This window comes from Lampetra fluviatilis, chromosome 6 (genome assembly GCF_964198595.1).
Source record: "Lampetra fluviatilis chromosome 6, kcLamFluv1.1, whole genome shotgun sequence".
In the NCBI taxonomy this organism is placed as follows: domain Eukaryota; kingdom Metazoa; phylum Chordata; class Hyperoartia; order Petromyzontiformes; family Petromyzontidae; genus Lampetra; species Lampetra fluviatilis.
Genome location: NC_136280.1, coordinates 71,429 through 96,667, shown reverse-complemented (window position 1 = coordinate 96,667; position 25,239 = coordinate 71,429). Strand labels below are relative to the sequence as shown.

The following is a 25,239-nucleotide window of genomic DNA, read 5'->3' as shown; positions in this document are numbered from 1 at the left end:
GGCCGCGTGTGGTGGGGTAGAGTGGGAGACCTGTTCCAATACGTGTCCTGGCCAACGTGGAAGAGGAAACCAAAACCACCTCAAAGAGCGCTCCCTGGAGCTCGCTGCCTCTCCCCGTGCGAGGTTTAAATCCCACAGGGTGGTGGGGCCACGTGGGGGGTGGGGCCACCCGGGGGGGTGGGGCCACCCGGAAGCGGAAGATAAACCCTGAACGCGTGCCTCGGAGTTTCACTTCTGTTATTTTTATTAAATGTCAGTCCCTCTCCTCATTGCCCCTCGCGTCGTCCTCCGCTCCCTCTCCTCTCCTCCTCGTGCCCAGCTTCGTTTCCTCTCCCGCGGACCCCGCGCCGACTTCCGGGGTCACGCCGCCATTTCTACCGGCGACAAAGCCGAGACCCGGGGGCTTTGCGGGGCCAGCGACACCCACAGCCGTAGCAGCATCATCAACATCAACAACAGCCGTAGCATCAACAACAATAACAGCAGCAGCATCAACAGCATCATCAACAACAGCCGTAGCATCAACAACATCAGCAGCATCATCAACAACAGCCGTAGCAACAACAACAGCAGCATCATCATCAACAACAGCAGCATCATCAACAACAACAGCCGTAGCATCAACAACAGCATCATCAACAACAACATCAGCAGCAACAATATAACCCAGCTTTTCCACGATTCGCGCTTCATTACCATTGTCTCACTATCCCATCCACATTTCATTCTCTCCCATTATTCATCATCTGACGCCTTCATCATCGTCCGCCTCGCCCCGGCTCTGCGCTGCGATGTCGTTCAAGCCCAACTCATCGTCCCCCGCGCCTCTCCCGGTGAACAGTCAAGGTGAGAGTGGGAGAGTTGGTGAGTATCATGGTGGTTGGTGAGTGTGGTGGTGGTTGGTGAGTGTGGTGGTGGGTGGTGAGTGTGATGATGGTGGTTGGTGAGTGTGGTGGTGGTGGTTGGTGAGTGTGGTGGCTGGTGAGTGTGGTGGTGGGTGGTGGTGGTTGGTGAGTGTGATGGTGGTGGTTGGTGAGTGTGGTGGTGGTGGTTGGTGAGTGGTGGTGGTGGTTGGTGAGTGTGGTGGTGGTGGTTGGTGAGTGTGATGGTGGTGGTTGGTGAGTGTGGTGGTGGTGGTTGGTGAGTGTGATGGTGGTGGTTGGTGAGTGTGATGGTGGTGGTTGGTGAGTGTGGTGGTGGTGGTTGGTGAGTGTGGTGGTGGTGGTGGTTGGTGAGTGTGGTGATGGTGGTGGTTGGTGAGTGTGGTGGTGGTGGTTGGTGAGTGTGGTGGTGGTGGTGGTTGGTGAGTGTGGTGGTGGTGGTGGTTGGTGAGTGTGGTGGTGGTGGTGGTTGGTGAGTGTGGTGGTGGTGGTGGTTGGTGAGTGTGGTGGTGGTGGTGGTTGGTGAGTGTGGTGGTGGTGGTGGTTGGTGAGTGTGGTGGTGGTGGTGGTTGGTGAGTGTGGTGGTGGTGGTGGTTGGTGAGTGTGGTGGTGGTGATTGGTGATGGTGGTTGGTGAGTGTGGTGGTGGTGATTGGTGATGGTGGTTGGTGAGTGTGGTGGTGGTGGTGGTGGTTGGTGAGTGTGATGGTGGTGATTGGTGTGATGGTGGTGGTTGGTGAGTGTGGGACGCCTGGTGGATGTTGAGTGGCGGGATGTGAACTCCCTCGCCTGTTATGCAGGACGCGTGGGTGAGATCCCGAACCTGACGCCTGTTGTGTATTTGGGGTGTGCGTGTTCTTCCCGTGGTCCGCGTTGACTTTTCTCCGGGTCCTCCGGTTTTTCCCTCCACATTTAGAGACGTGGTTGGTGAGTGCGGTTGGTCCTGGTTCTCGTGGTCTCCCTGCAGGGGGGGGGGGCGGTGTCCCGTCCCCAGGCCCCGCGGCGCAGCCGCTCCCTCGCCCCCTCTTCAGCGACTACGGCCCCCCCTCTCTGGGGTACCTCTCCGTGGTGAGTCCCTGGTGACGCGGACCCTGACGGGTCATTCCTCATCACAATTCGGAGTTTGACCTCTGTAATTACCTCTGGCCGAATGCGTCACAAGGCTGCCAAACCGATTCATAGTCGCGGGTCACGAATGGATCTGCTCTCCGGCAAGTCAATGTGAGCGTTTTTTTTCACAAGACACCGAATTTTATATTGCCCAATCTTAATTTTAGAACTTTCGTGACTGCAGGAATTATTATTTGGTTCTTTCGGTTAAGTCACGTCTAAAGATAAAATAATAAATTAAATTAAATAATTTAATTTATTATTTTATCTTTAGACGTGACTTAACCGAAAGAACCAAATAATTTATATTGCCCATTTCACAGCTATTTAGATCGGTCGGTAACACGCAAGTTCGGCATTCTCATGCCCTTTAAATAAATACAATGACTGCGCTTTTAGAGCAGTTTTATACGATAAGAGAAACAAGTTTTGCTGGATAACTTCCGCCCTGGATTCCTGTCTGCCTGCCAGGTGCGCGTACGTCATAGTGACGTCACACCCCCCCCTCCGTGTCTGGATCCCACGCACATGCGAGGGATGTGCTCTCGTGGACGTCAGTGGCTGGTTGGCAAGGAGGGAGACGGTCACGTCCAATAGACTTGTAGGCTGCTAATGCACGGATGGGCCCTGACACAGTAATTATTGATGGAGGTTGTATGTTTGTTAAACTTCTTTCACACTGTACGTAGCCAACCATGCTAATCGGAGGTGCAGGTTGGCAGCGGCCAGCGAGTCCAATGAGTAAATCGATCAGTTGAGAACCGATTGCAACAAAAACATGTTTGCAGGCAAATCCGATTTTTCAACACACAATGGAGTCGGTTGTCTGAAAGACAAAACATGGCCACAGTTATTGAGCTGGTGGTGGTGTGCATCGGCCAAAGAGCTCCGGTCGCCACGCGGGGTTGGGGGATGTGGAATGGTTGGTGTGCTGCTCACACGCGCGTGTTGACCGCGTGTGTTGAGGCTGGAGGGGGCCCACAGCAGCCGCCACAGAGCAAATACGCCGAGCTGCTGGCCGTCATCGAGGAGCTGGGCCGCGACATCCGCCCCACGTACGCGGGGAGCAAGAGCGCCACGGAGCGGCTCAAGCGCGGTGAGCACAGTGCGACTCGCATGGCCAGCGCCACTCACCAATCGCGCATCTTCACAAATGTAAAGTCACAGCGAGTACCTGCTGAAGTGAGAAGGCATTTTTGCTCGTCTCTTGAGACACTGGAGGAAAACCTGACAGCACAAAACAGTTCTTTGCCACAAAATGCCATTTTTTTATTGACCTCAGAGGGAGTTGATGATGGGTTAAGTCAGTCCCTTCCCAACCAGGTTTTGATCTCAGAACCTTCCAGTTGCGAGCCGCTCGCAATACCGCTGAGCCACTTGGGTGGATTGCGTTCGTGTATTATTGAAAGCAATATAGTTTGGAGCTGTGCGATGCAAGTTTGGAGAAGACACTCGTTCGTATCTGGGGACGCCAGATGGTTCCGTTCGTAGCCAACTGCAAGTGTGTGATTGGCCATGATCAGCAATCCGAGCGATGGATTTCACTCCACCGTCGTCACAATTAGACTTGCAAAGACTCAAAAACCCATGGACTCGCAAATAGGGATCTTGTTGTTTCTTTCCAGGCATCATGCACGCGCGCGCGCTTGTGCGCGAGTGTCTGGCCGAGACGGAACGATCCGCGCGTTCCTAAAACAGCGCCCATCGAGGCAAGGTTCGGCACACACTTGGGTACCGGTTTTCACCGTCTCCACGACGTCTTGCCACAAGCGCCAATCTTTTTATGGTCTCGGGTGCCCTACCGTCTTAGCGGGAAGTGCACTCGCAGATGGCACGTGGTACCAGCTCGGAGCTCCTGCAGCCTTGAGAGGCGACTGCCGACCACCGTGGATGTTGTGTTAATTAGGGTTGTGTAATTTAAGCCCGGTCTGTCTCATTTTTATACAACACCTTTTGCAAAATAAAGTAATACTTTCAAACGTTCCTTTTATTTCACTGTTGCATCAAGGTGTGAAGAGTCGTTATTTTTCTGCATGTTTTGGATTGCTTGAATCACAAACAAGTTGCAAACATTGTGGTCATAAACAATTACGAAGAACATTACACAGACATTGTTGTGTATACACTCGTCATGGGACTGTTTTCTTCGCTCCATTTCGACACATTTGGAGATATCATGTACGATCATGAACACCTAAGAAAATTTTAAAGGAAATGAAGTACATGTGTAATACGTGTACATATTCTAACAACTGCAAATACTGATGAGTAATTGTTTTTTATGCTTTTGCTTACGATCACACTGCATTAAATGTGCATGATTTTGTCATATTTTAGAGGATACGCAGGTCTGGCCAGAAGGGGGCTTGGGGCCATAAGGTTGGCCACGAAGTTGCACTATTCTGCGTTACCCCTCCCCGTATGGGTTTTCAATTTTGGCTCCAGTTTTCTAACACATGCAATACATTGGGATCAAATCCTGATACAGGGACCCTCCTGCAAAGGTCTTTTGACTTGGTGATATTTTCCTGGGTAAATATCCAACATGGTTATGCAATAACTCCAAAGCAAGGCAACAGCCTAAGTCCGAGGGCTCAGACCAGATATCTCCCTTGTTGGCATCACTTTAGCAGTTCCAATATCCTTATGCGGTAAAAGTGAATTACGTAAATATTCAAATGCGTTATCAAATAATGCCCTTAACCATACAAATAAATTGCTCCAACTTTTAAGTTTTATGCCTTCATCATCAGCCACGAGCAATCCACTGCTGCATGAAGGCCTCCCTCTCCACGTCGCCGCCACCTCTCGCAAGCTTGCGACGCAGTCGGGGACGGCTGTTGCTGTTTCTCAACTGGAATTTGCCGGTCATTCTCAAATTTGGACTGCGACGCAAGCGCACGTGGCCGATTGTTTCCAATGTCACGGGGTCGCAACACATTTTGTCTCGCGTCTCACCGAGGACAGACTACTGTGGCGGTTCCTATCCAGCGCAGTTCATGGCTACACGGCGGTGCTTCTTCAGAGATGTTGCTCTCATAGGCTGCCCCACTCTCTGCGTTGACCAGTGAACTATTCACTCTTCTTCTCACATACGGCAAATCAAGTGCAACCTTTAGAGACTGAATTGTAAGTGATTTAGCCGTTCCTATGCTTTTCTGAGATTTGGGATATTGGAGATCACATTGCCTTAAAATATACTTCTCAATCAAGTTCTTTGGACGTTGTGGCCTCATTGCCCACAGTGACATCCCGGCAGCGCAGGTGCCGTCAGGGGCTCGTGCTGGTTGGGTCGAGCGACTGGAATGCCCGCTTGCGCTCGAGCGAGCGACGGCTGATCGCCTTGGCAGCGGCGCGCTGCCGCTGGCCTTCCAGCCGCTGCAGCCGTACGGCGCTCGCGTCCCCATGGGTGTGCTCGTCCAGCTTCGCGCGCAGAATCCCGCGTGCCAGCTTGCGATTGGTCTCCAGCGAGCGTGTCTGGTGGCACTGTGGGGTGCACGCAAGCCATCGTTTCACACCACATCCAATATTCCTCCTCTCGCCGAGGCTCGTACGTCTGCTCTTACGAGCTATCGTGCCACCTACAGCAGGCTACTGACGACATAAAAACCTGAGCAAACGTCACGAGCGACACCCATCAGCAGTTTCAAGAGTCAAATTTAGTTGTTAATTAAATGAGCATTACGGCAGTGCTTCTCTCCTGTTTACAGCCCTGAGCCAGTGATGGACATTCCACGTTCCTATGGCTGGGTGAGAATATTCAGGACAACCACTGTTAGCTTCCCACAAAGTTTGTTGGCTGCGTATGGTGCGAAATGAAGTTCTATATACAAATGGCAGTCATTTTATTGACCCCAGAGAAAGGGATCATGGTCTGAGTCAAGAGTGGGTATAGGAGATACCTGGACTAAGTTTTTAGGTTGGATTGACAGTGTGGCCTGCGGTTAAGTTTCGGTGGCCAGGAAGTGGACAGGAGAGCCGATAATTTCCCTGGCCAGGTGAGTGGGTTGCCTGCGTCCTCCCCCAATGCTGCTCGTGGGGCTGATGGTGCGGCGTGTCCTGCAATTAGCATGTCCAGTAGAGGTCAATGCCGGTCACACCAACTCGTACTGCAGGCTTAGAGTTAATGCAACTGTGCACGAAACACTGCCACAGATCCCCCCGTATAGCTGTAATGGACTGTTGACATGCTGCACGCGGTTTTCATTTGAGGCTCAGGACAAGTTCATATCATCGTCGCTGGTATTGGCCGTGAACAGGAATCCAACTCGGGTTGCCGGGTACGTAGCGCGAACCGCTACACTACCGCTCCTCACACAAGCGCGTTTGTGTGTGGTGACCAATAGACACGAACATCTACCGATACACAACACGCTACCATGCACCACACACACGGACACACCGGTGCCAACTACCATGCACCGATGTCACAGGCGAGAGAGCCCCTGTCAGAGTAGAGGTGGGGGGGTGGCCGTGCGTGCCTTGACCACGATGCCCGAGGGCAGGTGCTTGAGCACCACGCAGTTGCTTGTCTTGTTGGTGGCCTGGCCCCCGGGGCCGCTCCCGCGCACGAACTGCTCCCTCAGCTCCTCCTCGCGCAGCTCCTCCAACCTCGGCCCTGACGCCTTCCCTCGGGGGGCCCCCGGCCCTCGGGGGCCGAGGGGGGCCCACACGGGGGCCCCCCGCGAGCCCCGGGCCGCGACGGAACAGAAGCTGAAGAACGAGGAGACGGCGCGGCAGGAGGCCAAAGGGCCCCACCAAAGAATGCGGGGAGGCATGGAGGCCACCTCCGGTCACCGATAACGTGGCTAGATCAGCCTGCGACAGATACACCGCTGGGACTGGGACACCACCGGGGAGAGAAGGGCGCTGGTTAGACGCCGCGAGACGCGGGAGGGAGACTTGGAGACTGCCGACCACAGGTTGGGGAAACCAGTTCGGGGAACCTAAGAATCCTGCCGGAAACAACCGCCGGGACGGACGTGACGTCACACAAACATGTGTACTGCGTGGTGAGTGTACTGTATGGTGAGTGTACTGTATGGTGAGTGTACTGTATGGTGAGTGTACCGTGTGGTGAGTGTACTGCGTGATGAGTGTACTGTGTGGTGAGTGTACTGTATGGTGAGTGTACTGTGTGGTGAGTACCGTATGGTGAGTGTACTGCGTGGTGAGTGTTGCGGGTGGGGGTGAGTGTTGTGTGTGGTGGGGGAGTGAGTGGGGGGGGTGTGTTCTGCACGCTGGGTGAGTGCACACACTTGCACCACTAGAGGGAGTTTTCTATCCCCGTCGCTTTCAGTCCCCGCCTGAATGAGTCGGGGCTGGAGCCGCCGAGCGGGGCCGCCCCGACAAACAGCAGCGGGATCTGCATCAGCAGCATCATCAGCAGCGGCATCAGCATCAGCAGCAGCATCATCAGCGGCAGCCATCCCTGAGCCTGCGGCTTGAAATGGCGGCCGGGGCCGCTCCGCGCTCGGGCCCCGCGGGTTGGGGGCCCGGGAGGCGCGGGTCGCTCCAGGCGGTCAGGCGCGGCCCCGGGATCTCGGTACGTGGACGGCCACCATCATAACGGGGCTCGGCGGCGGTGGTGGAGTAGCGGGTAGCGGGGGGCGCGGGCTGTAGGGGCAGCAGCCATTGGGAGACAGGAAAGGGGTTTTGGTGTTGGTAGAGTGGAGGAGGAGGTGGGGGAGGAGCGGAGATGGAAGAGGAGAGTCCGGAGAGCAGGGATGCCGTTCCTACGTGGGTCAGGGCCGCTGATCGCCACATGCACGGATTGATCCCCTCAGGGGGGTCATCATCCCCTCACAGGGGGGGTCATCATCCCCTCACAGGGGGGGTCATCATCCCCTCACAGGGGGGGTCATCATCTCACAGGGGGGGTCATCCCCTCACAGGGGTCATCATCATCTCACAGGGGGGGTCATCCCCTCACAAGGGGGGTCATCATCTCACAGGGGGGGGTCATCATCTCACAGGGGGGGGTCATCATCTCACAAGGGGGGGTCATCATCATCTCAGGGGGGGTCATCATCTCACAGGGGGGGTCATCATCATCTCACAGGGGGGGTCATCATCTCACAGGGGGGGTCATCTCACAGGGGGGGTCATCATCTCACAGGGGGGGTCATCATCTCACAGGGGGGGGTCATCATCATCTCAGGGGGGGTCATCATCTCACAGGGGGGGTCATTATCTCACAGGGGGGGTCATCATCTCACAGGGGGAGTCATCATCTCACAGGGGTCATCATCATCTCACAGGGGGGGTCATCATCTCACGGGGGGTCATCATCTCACAGGGGGGGTCATCATCTCACAGGGGGGGTCATCATCTCACAGGGGGGGTCATCTCACAGGGGGGGTCATCTCACAGGGGGGGTCATCATCTCACAGGGGGGGTCATCATCTCACAGGGGGGGTCATCATCTCACAGGGGGGGTCATCATCTCACAGGGGGGGTCATCATCATCTCAGGGGGGGTCATCTCACAGGGGGGGTCATCATCTCACAGGGGGGGTCATCATCTCACAGGGGGGGTCATCTCACAGGGGGGGTCATCATCTCACAAGGGGGGGGGTCATCATCATCTCACAGGGGGGGTCATCATCTCACAGGGGGGGGTCATCATCTCACAGGGGTCATCATCATCTCACGGGGGGGTCATCATCTCACAGGGGGGGTCATCATCTCACAGGGGGGGTCATCATCTCACAGGGGGGGTCATCATTCCTTCACAGGAAAGACAGGCGCGGCCCCTGTCCCCAGCGTCTCTCCCATCGTCTCGTCCACGCGTGGCGGAGCCGTGGGGCCATAGAGAGCCCCCCCCCCCCGCCGTGTCCTGTCGCTGTCTGCTGGAGTCAGCCTGGGGGGGGGGGGGGGGACTGTGAAGCCAGTGGGGACCTGGAAAGTCAGGATTGGACCTGGGAGGTCAGGGTTGGACCTGGGACCTCCTGGAAGTCGGGGGGACCTAGGAAACAAGGGGGACCTGTGGCATCTGACATACAGGGGGCGACCTGGGGGGGGGGGTGGTCAGGAGGCGTTCCTGGGAATTGGCGTTGAGGTGTGAATTCTGTGCGGGACTGGCGTGGAGAGTGAATCGCGTTGTGTGAGGGGTGGGTGCATGGGGATGCGTGGGAGCGAGGTGAATGTGTGTGAGAGTGGTCGAGCGCGGTGTGAGTGATGGGACGCGAGGCTGTTAGGCTGTTAAAGTGAAGTTTATGGCCGCGTAATCAGATTAGAGCTGTAAGTGGGAGGCCGCCAGGTCCAGGGTTATCGCTGTGGAACCGGAGCAAAATCAGGTGCCGATTTGTTGTTGTAAATTGAGAGTTGGGGACCCGCGCCCCCTCGCTGAGAGCAACCAGCAGCAGTGGACGGTGCAAGGCCCCGTGCTGTTGCAGAGGCATCCCCTCATCCTCCTCCTGCTGCTCCTCATCCTCTTGCTGCTGCTCCTCCTGCTGCTTGGTGTAGCCGGCCCATAGTTGCTGAGCCGCCCTGAGCTGACTCATGGACGCGTGAGCTGGGTGCAGGACTTGACTTGTCAGGGATGTAAATTGGCAGGTTGACACCTGAGCAGTAAGTTGCACAACTTCGTGGCATGTAACTGAATCGCTTATGTGGACGCCTCTTCAACCAGAGACTTCCACGTGTAAGCAGGCGACTAAGTCAGAGATTTTGAGAGCAATTTGCCCACTCACCAATGCCAAATGTCCCCCTATAGCCTTAAACTGCTGGGGCAAGTGCTGTTAGCGAGCACCTATGAAGGCCGGCATGGCACATGAGGGGGTGGGTGGCAAGCACCACGCCTGGCCGCCTTTGTCTCCCAAGTGATGTTGTTTACACACCACACCAGGTACTCATTTGAGGCTGAGTCGACCTATGGGAGGCCGAGGACCGGTTCAGATAATTGTCACTGGTGTTGCCCATAAGTGGGAATCGAACTCGGGTCGCTGGGTTTGTTGTCCTGCACCTCCGATGAGCACGGTAGGCGACGTGCGAAAGAAGTTCAACATACCTAGCGAAGCCCACACGCTCACTCACACACCCATTCACCTACACACCTACCCCACACTCATCCACATGCCCATCCACTTACCCACACGTTCACCTATTCACTTATCCACTCACCAAAAGGAAGCAATTAATGGGGTCCAAAAGGCAGGATTAAACGAAGACGTTTTGAGGAGAGACTTGAAATCAAGAGAGAGGACCAGGCGGAGTTGCCTGGGAAGGGAGTTCCAGAGGATGGGGGGAGTGTCGTGGTTAAAGGAGCAACCCACCAACCCAGAGGCAAGTATATTCACGAGAGACGCAAATACCCACATTAAGGCAAATACACTCGCAGAGACTTACAGCTAAAACAGCCTCCACAAATGGCAAAGCAGTGGATCCTGGAAACAAGGTGGCCAGAATTCGTGGAGCAGATGGACCAGAGGGAGCTGCTAGGACATGCAGTGGAGGAGGCTGCAGGGGTAGTGAGGAGGAGGGTCAAGGCCGTGGATGAATTTGAATGTGAGCTCAAAGATATTGTCGTCCACACCGTCGTGAATGGAAGCTGGTATAGTGAGACCATGGAGATGGGAGAAAATAACCTGGGCTGTGGTATTTTGGACCAGCTATAGTGAACATTTGGATTGGGTTGTTGTGGTAGAAACTAACATAAATCAAAATTCTGCCGTTATTTATAGCCAGACGCAGCTCACGACAGATGTGTCCTGGAGAATGCGTAGCGATCTTGTTTCCGTGTCACATAACACTGGCTACGTACGGTACTAAAAAAGTTGAACATATATACATACATGCATTGGCCGAGTTCCTGAAATGTGTCCCGGGAGGAGGAGGAGTGTGGGGTTTTTACGGTTGTTGTGATCATCATGGTGGTCGTGCCCAATCGCTCTGAGCCTCATACATGGGCTAACATTTTAGGCACGATGACAGTGTTAATGCACTGCAGTACCTACCGCTGTTCGTGTAAACCCACGTGCGGCCCCCGCGTGTTTGACCCTGTGCCAGAGCGACAGCTGTGGCGCCCACTTACCACGCCGGATGATTGCTACTGTGTCCTGGAAATGGTCCAGCACGCTACTCTGACCAATTTAATGTTTAACCTCGCTGCGACTGTAAAACGAGCTCGTAGAGCGGCCGGTGACTTGCTCAACCCTGGTTCTAATGACCTCCCTTTTGGTCGTCTCAACTACAGCATGGGACCCGAGAGGGCCCATGCATCTGCAGAATGCTAGGGAGACTCGCTACGTCATCTTGCATGGAGGCCCTTCTGCATTTGGGGCCTACGTGCACGTGGGATCAGGCGCTGCGCCCCGATTAAGCTCTATTAGGTCCCAAGAGGCAATTATGCTAATGGACAAGGGGTCAGTAAGGGAATGGCATCTTCTGGGCTCAAAAGCTGACGATGTAAACACTGCGGTCTGCGTACACCAAAAAACACAGAATGGTTCTTGCGTTTTCACCAATAACATTCTAACTTGCCAGTGTTTCTATAACCAAGTTAAAAATACATTGCAATAAACATTACTAAATTTGCACAAACTGCAACCTCGTGCATTTCTGTGGGGAATGGCAGTGACTGGTGCCACAGCGCTGCATGTGCAGCCACTTTAAATGTTTGTCGAGAACCGTGCTTGTCCTCGCTGATGGAGCGACCGTCAGCTTGTGTTACCTCCTGGTGCTGTGGGGAACCAGCTCTGGAATTGCAGAGCTGTCTTCAAGAAAATCCAGTGCAAATTTGGCTTTGCTTATTCGTTCGCCTCTGGCACCTGTCATTTCCCCACCTTTTGCATGATGGGTGGGCAGCTGTGATGGGTGCAGGTGTGATGGGAGGGCATGTCAGAGCAAGGTTAATGATGACTGCACTCTCATCCACGTGATTGTATATGATGCCGTCTCTTTGAACATTATTTGTCCTCAGAAGGGGTTAGCGTCACGTGAGTGTGTGCACATGCACGTATGTGCGTGTGAGCACTGTCCTTGGTAACTGCTAAGGATTACAGTGGCCAGTGGATTAGTGGTTGCTTGCGTGAGTGGGCAGTGGCCCCATCGGTGGCCGTGGGTATTCAACCTACCCACGGGGACCAGGAGGACCACCACTTGGGGATTTCGCTAGACGGGGGGCGCGTGCATGCAATTGTGGATGTGTGTGGTGCCCGTGGGTTTGTGTGTGTGTGGCCGCTGTCTCTGTGGGGGGCGGGGGGGGGCGTTCTGCTCGGGGGTGTTTTCCTGCAACAGCTTCTCGCAGCTGCCTCTGAGCCGAGGTTTCCATGGCGACCACCGGGTGATGCTCGTGTGACGTGGCCGCGCGTAACCACCGCCTCCAGGCGGCCGCTCTGCACGGCGCCGATGGGGACCTGCAGACCTTTGCCTTCCTGGTTCACTACAGGGTTCCTAGGAACACAGTACAGTTCAAATGATCAAGGTTCATAATCTCCCGCTTTAGAAACGCATTAACAATGAGTGCACTGCCGCAGCGGTGACCTTGTGAGCAGAGAAAGGCGGCTGAGGCGGCCGGCTGCCTGCCTCGTCGTTGGTGGCATTTTTCACGGAGGATTTGTGGCGAGATGTGGACCCGAGGAGGGGGAGCCGTGGCATCGGGAGACGAGGGCGACGGATGGCGTCGTTATCGGAGAGCACGGGGCCTGGACACCAGAATTGCTGGTGCTATTTTTATTCCACGTGTTTTGGAGGATCGTCTCGGAGGCGTGAGGGTACGTTCTGAAATGACGCCCGACGCTGGCTCCTCCGTCACCCGTTGCACCGTCGTCAACAGGAGGAGCGCAGTGGCGCTTCTGGGCTCGGGGTGATGCGTTCGAGTGCCGCGTCCTCCCGTGACGGGCACGTGTCACAGGCCCCGGTTCCATTTAAATAATGCACCTGGAGCCTATGGGCAAGGTGAACCGGATACATTATTCATGTAGACTTAGCCAATGTCTTGTAATGCATATTACTGCATGTATAATTCAAGCGGTGTTTAAGAAGGACAGACGCTGCACTCACGACGAGCTTCTGAGATTCCTCCTGGGCTAACCCGGGGCTTGGTCATCTCCTAGTTGCTCTGTGCACTCACGGGGAGTCGCGGTCGGCGTGAGTGCACGAACGCACGAACGCGTGCGGACGCGTGCGAAAGCGTGCGTGTGGCGTGCACGTGTTCGAGTCCGCTTACGTAAGTTAACTTGCACACAGCCACTGCCCAGACATGAATACACGCCCATGTTTAGACAGATGTGTCTTCCTGCTTCCACCTAATCTTACACGTCCACGCACGCACGCACACACGCACACATCCTCCTCTCAACCAGGGAGACCTCGATAGACATGCGGGTCGAGTTCACCGGTGGCAGCACAAAATGGGAGTGGAGCCGACACCATCCCTTCCTCCCACCACTGCCATGCCGACACGGCGTTCGGTGCTCCTCGCCTTAGGCCATATTTAGCCAAAAAAATGCTCCCAGATCACTGGTGCAAGAAGCTGCCCAGCATTCTTTGCTGTGCTGCAGAGTAAACGCTGACATGCTGCTAGAATGACGACAATCCACGCCCCTCGCTTGCGTTAGTGGCTTGATGTGGCACCAATTCTGTGTACGTTATAAATGGGACGTTATTTTATTATTTTCATCACGAGCCGGTGTGTGCGGCTCGGGAGAAAATGACACGATTCTGGAGCGTGTGGAATTGGACGTGCGAGAGGCTCGTGACAGCGGCTGGCGGCGAGGACGAGCAGCAGGTCGCTGTGTGACGGCGTGGGGGGGTTGGCTTGGGGTCAACGTGGCTCGCACTGCGTTCCGTTGGGACGGTGTTTCGGTTTGAGTTCATGCCAGGCGGCCTTACTACGGTAATGTATTCTGGTGGTTTGCGTGGCAGATATTCAACAACATGCTGTATGTGCTGTGTGACGTATGGTGGGTGCGTCTCATGTGATGTGGGTGTGTGATGGTGTGTATGTGATGGTGTGTATGTGTGCTATGTTTCGGAGCTGGCTAACAGCACTTGCCCCAACAGTCTATTAAGGCTATATGTGGGATCTTTGCTTTTGTGTGGGTATGTGTGAAATTGTGTTGTGTACAGGTATGTATGGTGTGTGTGAAGGGGCGTGTTTTGTGTGTAAGTGGGGAGCAGCAGTGGAGTAGTTAACGCATTGCACTACGATCCCGGCGACCTGAGTTTAATTCCCCCTCAAGATTAATAACAGTGGCGAATATATGAACTGGTCTTGGGCCTCCCCTAGGTCGAGTCAGTACCTGGTGCGGTGTGTAAACATCAGCACTTGGGAGAGAAAGGCGGCTTGGTGTGGTGTTGGCTAAATCACCCCCTTGTTAGCCGTGCCAGCCTTCATAGGTGCTTACTAACAGGGCTTGCCCCAGCAGTCTGGTAAAGGCTACACGGGGGATGTGTGGAATCCACTTCGTCATGTAGGGACGCCTGCCGAGGAAGAGGCGGTCCGTGGTGCCATCAGCAGCAGCAGCAGACGCGTGTGGGTGCGAACCCAGTGAGGAGGGGGATCCATGTTCTCAGCAGAGCAGCCTCCCACCACAGGCAGGAGAGCGGTATCGGGAGGACGGCCTTGGTGGCAGATTGTTCTGGGTGGTGGAGACCATGAAGGTAGAGAGGTTTGGAGAGCTGGGAGAAGATGACCCTTTCCAGGTCTTCTCACAGTAAATGAGGCGTGAGATGGGACATTAATCAGCAGGGATGTTCGGGTCCAATAGGATGCTTTCAGTGTGGGAGTGATGGTGGATGTGCGTGTGGGGTTTGATGTGGTGTGAGGAGCTTGTCAAATCCAGTTTGTATCACCAGACGGTGAGAACTCAGAAGAAGAGGATATGGAAGTCTCATTCGCAAGAGTGGCCTTGGGCACCGAAATAATAAAATAAAAACATTTGAAATAAAGTCCCCTACACTAATGAAGCAAGAGGAAAAACAACTCGAATGAGTGTGTGTGCATATAGATATATAATGTTGGTGTGTATTGTATGTATTGAGTGCATTGTATCTGTGGTATGTGTTTAGTGTTGGTTACACACGGCGTGTTTGTGTTTGTTGTTATACAGTATATGTGGTGTGTGTGTCGTGTATTGGATGCACGGTGGGTGCTCAGCCGCACAGTGCACAGACCGGTTCCTTTGCATTCTTGTGTGGGGTTGAAGAAATATGAATTCGTGTGAATATTTTAAACAAAGATTGTCATTAACATGTTTACGAGACCAGTTCTGTCTGCCGTCCACCTGGAACATGGCACTTGCGGAGATGCACACCGTGTACTACACCGCAGCATTAGTCGTGGTGTCGACAGCAAGGGGGCGCAGGACAGACACCAACATTAGGCTGACTCTGCTCGGCTTTAGATGTCTGATGGTAAAGGTAATCTGCAATTGCAGATTAAAATAACTCAAACTGCATTGCACACAGCAATCATTGCCCCCCTACTGGCAGGCTGATGTCTGAGTCCAGGCCAGGCACTGAGTCACCTTGTGGCCACAGGTGCAACTATCACTAGGGGTGCCCTTTAAAACGCTTGAGATAAAATGAAAGTTGCTTATTGCATGTAAAGCGATCTCTAGATATTGTTTGATCTACTTTTCCACATTGACCAGACAGGGTTAGAATAAGTGGGCATACCCACACTTTTTCACCTTGCTGATCTCATCCGGTCATCCTCGCAGCGGCTTTTGGCTAACCATCTAACAAAGATGGTCACTGCTTTGTTCCCTTTCAGATTCGCTTCTGTGGCCATCTGGAACGCTGTTCCTTTCGATATTAGGAACCCACTGCAGCTATGCACTTTTAAATCTAAATTAAAAACTAATTTCTTTAGAATAGCTTTTCTTGTTTAGTTTGATGTCCTTCCCCCACACCTCCGATTAGCACGGTTGGCTCCATACGGTGCGAAAGAAGTTCAATATACATACATCCCACCACACGCGGTCTGCTGATCAACTAAGTATGGCATACCCAGTAATACTGCAGGGTGGACAGAGGCGGTGGGGGGATTTGAGAAACTTGCCGCATCGGTTCAACTGCCCTGCCAGAACCGGTGAACCTGGACTGCAAGCCCAGTGTGCGAACTGTGACACCACGACAGCTTCTTAGATAGGTACGGGTGGTTTGTATGAATGTCTTTTTTAAGACAGCATACCGGCATTTTTTGCTTGTTTGTGTGTATGGTGGTGTTGCGCTTATTTTTGCCATCTCGTCAAAGTGACTTCCTGCTCAAATGAGCATTGAAGCTAAGTGCTCAACTCCTCTTTACGGCACTGAGCCACTTGTGAAAACTCCACATTCCTATGGTGGGGGCGAGTCTCTCCATCGGACAACCACTATTGTTCTTCCCCACAAATTGTTACTCGTAATAATTTCAATTTGTAAGCTTCATTCCATCCATAGATCCCAATGGTTAAAGCTGAGTGGTCTGTCATCTGCTGCGCTGCAATGGCCGGCTGACCGCATGCCCATGCTAAAGTGGTGTATGTGCTGTGCGTGTATGCGCGCGCATGTGCGCTGCCTGTGTTTCTGTGTGTAGGGGTGAAGACTGTCCTTGCCGGCGGACACTGAGCCTCGAGCAGACGTCGTCCTAATCGCGGTTTGGTCCAGGCAGTGCCTGAGAGTGCGTGCGTGCGTTCGCGCGCATTCTCGCTCGTCTGCTCGCCAGAGAAGATGCTCATCAAGGAGTACCGCATCCCGCTGCCCATGAGTGTGGAGGAGTACCGCATTGCTCAGCTCTACATGATTCAGGTGGGGCGTGAGTGTGTCATGTATGTGCGTGCGTGTCGTGCGCACGCGTGTGTTATGTGTTTTTCATGTATGTGTATGTGCTTATCGGTTGTATTCCCGGGTAGGGGAGCGGCAGAGGTCGCAAACGGGTTTTGATTCCTTACCCGTACCCGTACCCGTACCCGGCTGCACCAGGGTCGCAAACGGGTACCCGGCTACCCGTACCCGGCCGGGTACGGGTAGCCGGGTATCGGGTAGGGTACGGGTATCGGGTAGGGTATGGGTATCGGGTAGGGTACGGGTATCAAGTAGGGTACGGGTAGCCGGGTATCGGGTAGGGTACGGGTAGCCGGGTATCGGGTAGGGTACGGGTATCGGGTACGGGTAGGGTACGGGTATCGGGTACGGGTAGCCGGGTATCGGGTAGGGTACGGGTAGCCGGGTATCGGGTAGGGTACGGGTAGCCGGGTATCGGGTAGGGTACGGGTATCGGGTAGGGTATCGGGTAGGGTATGGGTATCGGGTATGGGTAGCCGGGTTTCGGGTAAGGTACAGGTATCGGGTACTTGATTGTGACCTCTGGGGAGCAGTAGTGCAGTGGTTAGCTTGCTGGCCTACAAATACCGTGACCCACGTTGAAATGGTGCTCACAGCCAAGATCAATGATGAATAACTGAACCGGTAATGGGCCTCCTCTAGGTCGACTCAGCCAAATATGAGAACCTGGTGTAGTGTAAACACCAGCATTGGCAGATACACAAAGTGCGGTTCTGCTGCACCGCACTGAGCGGGCGCTTTCCCCGGTAGTTTCAGCTTCTGGGTCCTGTGTTTGCATTTGACCTTATTGTGTTTGTACTTTGGTTATAATGGATACGGTGAAAGCTGTTGTCAAATATGGTAATATTATGACGCGTGTTTACCCAGGAAAGCCCTACTGATTTTCAAGACTTTTTTTGGAGGATCCTGCCAAGTTGTCATCGTTGGGGGCAATGTTGCTGCTGTGTGTAGTATCAATTTAGTAATTTGCAGGTAATTTTTCAGTATTGGGATGTTTAACCCATGCCAGTCACGTTGCAAATCCATGCAGAACAGGGGGAGAAAATACAAACTCCACACAGAAAGGTGCCAGAGTCGAGAATCGAACCCAGGCACTGAGTGCTGCGAGGCACGAGTTTTGCCGCTGTGCCAGCCTGCTGCCCAACACGCTGTCTGCTTGCGAGGCCCAGAACTGCGGAGCCATTCAGTCCCTCTCACAGCACACCGTGTGGCTTTCAGAAAAAGAGTCGAGATGAGACGAGCGGCGAGGGCAGCGGAGTGGAGATCTTGGAAAACCGGCCATATGAGGATGGCCCGGGGGGCAGGGGCCAGTACACGCACAAGCTCTACCACATCGGCATGCACATCCCTGGCTGGTTCCGCGCCATCCTGCCCAAGGCCGCGCTGCGGGTAGAGGAGCAGTCGTGGAACGCTTACCCCTACACACGCACACGGTGAGCTTCACACGTGCACCCACAAAGATAAAAGTAAAAGATCCCCCAACATAACCTTTACAGACTGTTGTTGGGAAAGGGTTGTTAGCGAACACCTACTAAGGCCAGCATCGTCCCCAACCACTTTTGTCTACCCATTGGCGATGTTTACACGTTGCACCAGGTACTCATTTGAGGCTGAGTCGACCTTGGAGAGAACCAGGACTGATTGAGATAATCGTCATGAGTGATAGCAGTGAGTGGCATTTGAACTCGGGTCGTCGGGTTCGTACCGAATCGCGTGAAACGCTCCACCACCACTCCCCACGCAAATTCACAGATACATGTGTAGAGGTGTAGTGGGTGACATCACGTCACGCGCACCGTCGGAAAGAGTGGCGTCGCGGGACGTGACGTCAGGCGGGCCGTGGAGGATGGTGACGTCATGCCCCCAGGGGGGTATTTAAATGGGGACCCGGGATGGAACCGGGGTTCGTCGGGGGTAGAAGTGGGGACTCGGTGAGTTGATCCTCACACGAGGCTAGGGGAGGCTACTCTGCCCGACCGGCCGAGGTTGGGGGTGGTCCCGGGCCGGGGCAGGGTGGAGAGGCGAGTTAGCCGGGGTATAGGGATCCCAGTACCCTGTCCCCTGGGGAGTTATTGTCTAGGGGGGTGTTGGTTCGGCGTAAGCCTTATCAACTTGGCGGAAGCCCTTAAATAAACGTGGCGTGAGCCCCTAATAGCAACCTGCCTCGGAGTCGTGAATTGCACCTCAACACATGTATGCTCTTACACACACAAAAGTAATACAACTCATGTACACAAAGGCACCCTCTTGCACAAAAACACGTGCACAATTTTACGTACTAAAACTTGTGTCTCCTGAATTGTGCAGAAATACAACTAAACGTACTGCTGCTGTGCTGCTGCTGTGCAGGTACACGTGCCCTTTTGTGGAGAAGTTTTCAATCGACATCGAAACTCACTACCAGCAGGACGGCGGAGACCAGCTGAACGTGTTCAACCTCGGCGCTGCAGAGAAGCGCCAGTGCAGCGTCGGTCAGCACCGCTTTCGCTCGCTCCCTGCCTCACTCGCCCGACCCGCCCGCCAAGTTTTCCCCTGAATTAGCATTGTTCAACGGTAACCGGTAAACCAGTAACCATTTTAGTAATCGATTATCTCTTCCGACGGTCAGTAACTCGCAAAATATTCCAGTTAAATGGTAGCAACAATTTCACCGCGCGGTTCTTAGGAACGTATAAACAGCATGGCGGTGTAAGTCACCGTGTGGTATGTTTGCCTTTCAGTTCAAAGGCACAGGCACAGCGCTGCAATTACCTTGGTCGTGCCATTGCTGGCAGAAGGGCTTCCACTAGAGGGAGCTGTAGAGTGTATTTAGTCGACTCTTCCACACTGAACAGGCGTCGTGGAAGAGGTGGGCGTACCCACACTTTACCTCACCACACGTGACCTGCCAATCGATTAACTGTGGTGTACCCATTTATTCAGCTGTCGCGTGTATGCCCACTTGAGTGCTTGAATGCTCACGTTTGTGGTCGACTCGGCCTCGAATGAGTACATGGTGCTGTGTGTAATCATCGCCACTAAGGAGACAGGCAGCCGGGCGTGGCACTGTGCCGTGCCGGCCTTCATAGATGCTCACAGCACTTGCCCCAACAGCCTTTGTGGGCTACATGGAGGATCTTTCTCTCTGTGCGTGTGCGGGTCCCGTGGCAGACACAATAGACATCGTGCGGGACCCGATGGCCCCCCACGAGTATGTGGTGGACGAGGACCCGCGCGTCTACCGCTCGGAGCGCACAGGCCGCGGGCCTCTCGGGGACGACTGGGCTTCCCTGAATCCCAGCCCCATCATGTGCGCGTACAAGCTGTGCAAGGTGGAGTTTCGCTACTGGGGCATGCAGTCCAAGATCGAGCGCTTCATCCACGACGTGGGTCAGTGCCGCTGCCTGCACAAGGCAAAGAATCAGAAACGGTTTTAATCGCCATGACAGTTTACACATACACGGAATTTACTATGGCCGGAAGGTGCATACATTCAACATTGAGCAATCTTAAAAACTCGAATAGGTGATATACAGTCTAACTATACTAACGTTACAAAGTATAACTAATACTAACGGGCTAAAGTATTTAAAATTATGAATAAGTAGACAATGTAAAATGTGAAATGTAAAATGTGAATTATCCATAATATACAATCTTAGAATACAAAAATACAAATAAGATAACACGTTGTAAGTTTGACTAGGTGTAATTATGTAGATAAAATGTTATAGTAAGTGTAAAAGTAATTTTAAGTGTAAAAGTCATTTTAAGCCCTTGGCCTTGTTGAAGAGGCCAACAGCGGATGGGAAGAAACTGTTTTCATGACGTGAGGTTTTGGTCCTGATGGACCGCAGCCTTCCGCCGGAGGGGAGTATCTGGAACAGAGAGTATCCAGGGTGAGAGGAATCGTCCACAATCTTCCTCGCTCGCCTCAGGGTCCTCAAGGTGTGCAAGTCCTCAAGGGTTGGTAGATTACAGCCAATCACCTTCTCAGCAGTGCGGATGATACGCTGCAGTCTGCTCTTGTCCTTGGCAGTGGCAGCAGCGTACCAGATGGCGATGGAGGAGGTGAGGATGGACTCAATGATGGCTGTATAGAAGCGCACCATCATTGTCTTTGGCAGATTAAATTTCTTCAGCTGCCGTAGGAAGTACATCCTCTGTTGAGCTCTCTTGATAAGGGAGCTGATGTTCAGTTCCCACTTGAGGTCCTGGGAAAGAATAGTGCCCAGGAAGATGAAGGATTCCACATTGTTCACTGGGGAGTCGCACAGGGTGATGGGGGTGAGTGGGGCTGTATTCTTCCTGAAGTCCACAACCATCTCCACGGTCTTAAGAGCATTAAGCTCCAGGTTGTGCTGGCTACACCAGGTCACCAGGTTGTCAGCTTCCCTCCTATAATCAGACTCATCCCCATTAGAGATGAGCCCAATTAGGGTGGTGTCGTCCGCAAACTTCAAGAGTTTGACGGACGGGTGACGGTCAGATCGATAAACGACAGGAAAACCCATCGCAGCAGAAAAATATTGATCCAGCACGAACCACGAGGCCCCACAGCCTTCCTCCCCAACCAGCCCATTCTTCCCACCCCCCCCCCATTTCACCGTGACCCCCCCCCCACATCCCAAACCACCCCATAACCTGATCTCCAATCCTCACCCCCCCACCAACAACATTCCATCCTTCCCGATCCCTCCACTAGCCCATCCCAACGCCACACTCACCACAGAAACCACCACACCCACCGCTCACATCACACTCACCACACACAACATCGCACCCATCACACTGCACCCATCGCAATACCATACTTACCACCACACGGTCTGCACTGACGAAACTTACCACAAACAACATTCACCACATTCTCCACACCTACTATTTATACCACACCCACCACACATAATGCCACAATCACCACTCACATGACATATCTCAACCCCACACCCCAACCCACTCACCACACCCCACCTACCTAGAGAAGTTGAATGCACTACCGGATGTCCAAAGTCGAAGTTTTCACGAAAGGAAGGTGGTGGTTATTAACAAACGTGCGTGAGTGTTCACACGTGGATGTGTGTGCGTGCAGAGTGGGTGTACAGCATGGGAAGCCTTCGCTTTACATGTGCTCAGTGCAGCCCCGGCACTAGTGATTGACTAATGCTTTTGTATGAATGAGGATTAATAGTGCATTACACTGGAGTGGACTGAAGACCCATGTGTGAGAAATTAAAACTAATTAATTTCACCTGGACAATCCCGTGAGATGGAGGAGCATCTTGTTTACATGGGTGTGCGGGTATCAACTGGCAGATGTATAGCAAATATCTGATGACATGAAAAAAAAACAATGACAAAGATCCCGCATATAGCCTTAACAGACTGTTGGCGTAAGTACAGACATCCCTCGATTTACGAAAAGAATGCGTTCTTTAAAAAACACCCGTAAAACTCAATTTTGTGAATCCGAATAACTTTTCCCATGAATTTAAGTCTTGCAATTAGGAATGTGTTACTGACAGTCATTCTAATTCTACTCCTAATCTAAAAATATAAATCTATCTCACTTTCACAATACAAAATACCAATAAAGAATGTAAATATTAAAACGATTTAAATAATAATTCATTGAAAACGAAAGTTATTTATATTTTCATGGAAACTCGCCAAAAGATCTGCTGCATGTTAGAATGACGAGTAAGGTGATGTGAGGCATTACTGTTGCACTGTAGGGACACCGTGACGCTGTCAAGGGTGGGTGACGGATCCTCCCGGGTGCTTCTTGTTTGATGACCGCATCGTGCGTGCCGTGTGAATTTTCCTTAATGTGGAAATTCGATGTAGTTTATCGAAAAGTGTCCATAATTTGTCAATTGCGTTAACGCAAAATTTCAGCCACACAACAACAACCGCCATTCGCCACTAAGTGGCGGTAACGTCACCACGACGCTTGTGCCAGGCCATGTGCACCTTGAGGCCACGTGAAGTGTCGAACGCCCGCTGGCAGGAGGTCATGGGGCAGACCCAGATGCCAAGGGTCGACTGACTGAGATGACCGAGATGACTGGCTGATGCACTACCTGTGCCCCCTACTGTGCCAACTTGCTGTGCATTAGCCACCCGGCGCTCCGCTCGTTGTTGTGAGCGTCGCTCCTCCGCCCTCCGTTGTTGTTGGAGGGCGATTGCCTCCAACTGCCCAGTAGCGTCCTTTACGAGCCTCCTCCACAGAGGCCGATCTTGACACCGCTGGTACCAGTCATCGGCAAGTCCACTCAGCTCCACGTCCTCCTGTACTACATCACTCCATATCTTCTCTAGCCCGTGCCGCGCCCGTTTAGCCCCCTCGATCCGGCCGAACAAACGCTATTTAGGCATGCGGTGGCTGGGCATGCGGGCTACATGACCCAGCCAACGCAGCCTTGCCTGCCGGACGAGCTCACCAATGGGACTTTGCCCAGATCCTTCAAGGATTTGTGAGCTCCTCACACAATCCAGCCTGGTTAAACCCAGGATGGATCGTAGGCAGGCCAGCCTAAATGTTTCTAACCGGCGAAGATGCTCCATTAGGGGGGTCCACGTTTCTCAACACATGCCCACTCACTCACTCGCACTCAAATACCCAGACACACTCAAACACCCAGACACACTCAAACACCCAGACACACATATACATTGAGTCATACACTTACCAACTTACAATAACTGCTGTTCGCCACTCAGTGGCAGTGACGTCACAACGGCGCTTGTGCCATGCGAGGTGTACTTGGAGGCCACGTGAAGGCCGGCTGGCAGGTCACGGAACAGACCCAGGTCTCATGGGTTGACTGCTTGAGATGATGCTCACTCGCCCACACTCATCCACACACACGTACGTATATAGCGGACATGTACATACGCACATTTTTAATCTTTATCTTGTGATATACATCCAATTTGCCATTATCAAACACAAGAAATTAATGCATGCATTCATTATTCAATTTAGCTCCCTTGCCGGCTTGTGGAAACCACACTGTCGTGGTAGCAGATGTAGGTCTTATGGGATTGAGTTTTAATTAAATATTGAAATAAGGTGAGACTGGTGACACATCTCTGAGTCTGGGAAATCGTTCCATTCTAGATTTGAAGCTTTCGTGACTGCAAGGATTCATATTCTTAGGTTTTTTTCGGTAAAGTCACGTAGGTAAAAAATAAAAATGAATAAAAGTAAAATAAAAAGAAAAATCACGACGTTTCGGAGGCAACACAAGTCTCCGTCATCAGTGGGACCGTCACAGTTAGATTTGCTGTATCAAGTGAGGCAGGGATTCCAAGATGCAGGTTCTTAAATACAAGTTAAGGGGGAGGAAGGGGGGGGAGCTTATCAGAATGTGGTAGCCAATGAATGGAACGTATTCGGAGGGGGGCTAAAAGAGAACAAGAGGTGTACGTGGACATGTTTGTGTGCAATCACTTGTTGGTGCACATGATAACGTATTGGAAGGGGGGGCGGGGCTAAAAGAGAACACGAGGTGCACGTGTCCGTGGACCTGCACAAACACCTGTTGGTGCACATGATAGAAGAAAACGAAAATGCCCATGTTTTTACCCAGTGTTGGCTGACAATCAAATATGAAAAAGGAGAGTACTGTTAAACGCTGGGAATGTTAACACTCGTTAAAGTAAAATAGTGCCTGTCAAATAAGATGGTCCAAAAATGTGTAGTTAAATCTTTTATTGCATGGTTAATACCATCTTTCCAATGATTACTAAGTTTGTACCCATCATCACGGTTGAAATTATGTCTGTTTGTATATCTGAATGGCTTCGTGTACAAACCTTTGATGGTAGCCAGAGGGTTTGCAGAGCACCTTGGTCTCGGAAAAAACAATATCATGAGAGCCCACCGCGTTGTAGCAATGATCGGCAACGGCGGAAGACTCAATTTTGCCGTGTTTCAAATCTGACTTGTGCTCGCGGACACGATCAGAGACATGACGTTTCATTTCCCCAATGTAACAATCACCACAGCTGCAACTCAGTTTATAGACTCCAGGGTATTGCAAGTCAGGGATGACATCCTTCACAGATGGAATTAGATCACGGATTTTATGTACTGTACTGAATCGGACTTGGATCTTATGTTTGTTTAGAATTTTGGAGATCTTTTTGGTCACGCCTGTTATGTATGGCAAGGTGATAGTTTTGATCAGAGTTTCAAGTAGCTGTTTCTGTATGGTGGGAGAAACAGCTTGGCGGATAGTGCGGTCAGAGTATCCGTTCATCCTGAGGGCCCGATGTACATGTCTTAATTCACTGGCCAGGTGGTGTTGGTCAGAAATGCCATGAGCTCTGTGGTATAGCGTTTTGATAAGAGAATTCTTTTGAGATGGGTGGTGGTGGGAATCAGGTTTCAAGTAGGAATCGTATTTGATTGTCAGCCAACACTGCGTAAAAACAACATGGGCATTTTCGTTTTCTTCTATCATGTGCACCAACAGGTGCTTGTGCACAAAC

At 52.5% G+C, this 25,239-nt stretch overlaps 3 protein-coding genes across 4 annotated transcripts in view; 2 read left to right on the top strand and 1 right to left on the bottom strand.

The window, feature by feature from the left end:
* Positions 1 to 350: 350 nt before the first annotated feature.
* CDK2AP1 (cyclin dependent kinase 2 associated protein 1) lies at positions 351 to 3,990 on the top strand. Of its 2 annotated transcripts, none has more exons than XM_078857374.1 (4): positions 351 to 846; positions 1,797 to 1,948; positions 2,957 to 3,095; positions 3,616 to 3,990. In XM_078857374.1, exons 1-4 carry the CDS (start codon positions 792 to 794, stop codon positions 3,681 to 3,683), a joined length of 414 nt encoding a protein of 137 aa, XP_078713500.1. In that variant the 5' UTR covers positions 351 to 791; the 3' UTR covers positions 3,684 to 3,990. The 2 variants fall into 2 exon arrangements, with proteins under 2 accessions (XP_078713500.1, XP_078713501.1); XM_078857375.1 differs by having other exon boundaries at positions 355 to 846; positions 2,957 to 3,086.
* Positions 3,962 to 6,950, bottom strand: MTRFR (mitochondrial translation release factor in rescue). Its single transcript, XM_078857373.1, has 2 exons — positions 6,472 to 6,950; positions 3,962 to 5,476 (listed from the first exon to the last, which is right to left on the bottom strand). The coding sequence occupies exons 1-2, from the start codon at positions 6,766 to 6,768 to the stop codon at positions 5,261 to 5,263; spliced, it is 513 nt and encodes a 170-aa protein (XP_078713499.1). The 5' UTR covers positions 6,769 to 6,950; the 3' UTR covers positions 3,962 to 5,260.
* Positions 6,951 to 7,439: 489 nt separating this feature from the next.
* LOC144932940 (membrane-associated phosphatidylinositol transfer protein 2-like) overlaps positions 7,440 to 25,239 on the top strand; it is a 48,841-nt gene continuing 31,041 nt past the window's right edge. The window contains exons 1-7 of the mRNA XM_078857340.1: positions 7,440 to 7,535; positions 12,318 to 12,395; positions 12,767 to 12,850; positions 16,585 to 16,725; positions 17,980 to 18,194; positions 19,111 to 19,232; positions 19,912 to 20,153. Of these exons, the coding sequence (XP_078713466.1) occupies positions 7,440 to 7,535; positions 12,318 to 12,395; positions 12,767 to 12,850; positions 16,585 to 16,725; positions 17,980 to 18,194; positions 19,111 to 19,232; positions 19,912 to 20,153 (978 nt within the window). The remainder of the gene's footprint in view (positions 7,536 to 12,317; positions 12,396 to 12,766; positions 12,851 to 16,584; positions 16,726 to 17,979; positions 18,195 to 19,110; positions 19,233 to 19,911; positions 20,154 to 25,239) is intronic.

What these genes read in the sequence shown, in the direction of transcription:
- CDK2AP1 (XM_078857374.1), top strand. Translation starts at nt 792, where the DNA reads ATGTCGTTCAAGCCCAACTCATCGTCCCCCGCGCCTCTCCCGGTGAAC. An exon ending in CTCTGGGGTACCTCTCCGTG is followed by an intron (nt 1,949 to 2,956) that starts GTGAGTCCCTGG and finishes GCGTGTGTTGAG; the next exon opens with GCTGGAGGGGGCCCACAGCA. An exon ending in GCTCAAGCGCGGTGAGCACA is followed by an intron (nt 3,096 to 3,615) that starts GTGCGACTCGCA and finishes GTTTCTTTCCAG; the next exon opens with GCATCATGCACGCGCGCGCG.
- MTRFR (XM_078857373.1), bottom strand. Translation starts at nt 6,768, where the DNA reads ATGCCTCCCCGCATTCTTTGGTGGGGCCCTTTGGCCTCCTGCCGCGCC. An exon ending in CCTCGGGCATCGTGGTCAAG is followed by an intron (nt 5,477 to 6,471) that starts GCACGCACGGCC and finishes TGCACCCCACAG; the next exon opens with TGCCACCAGACACGCTCGCT.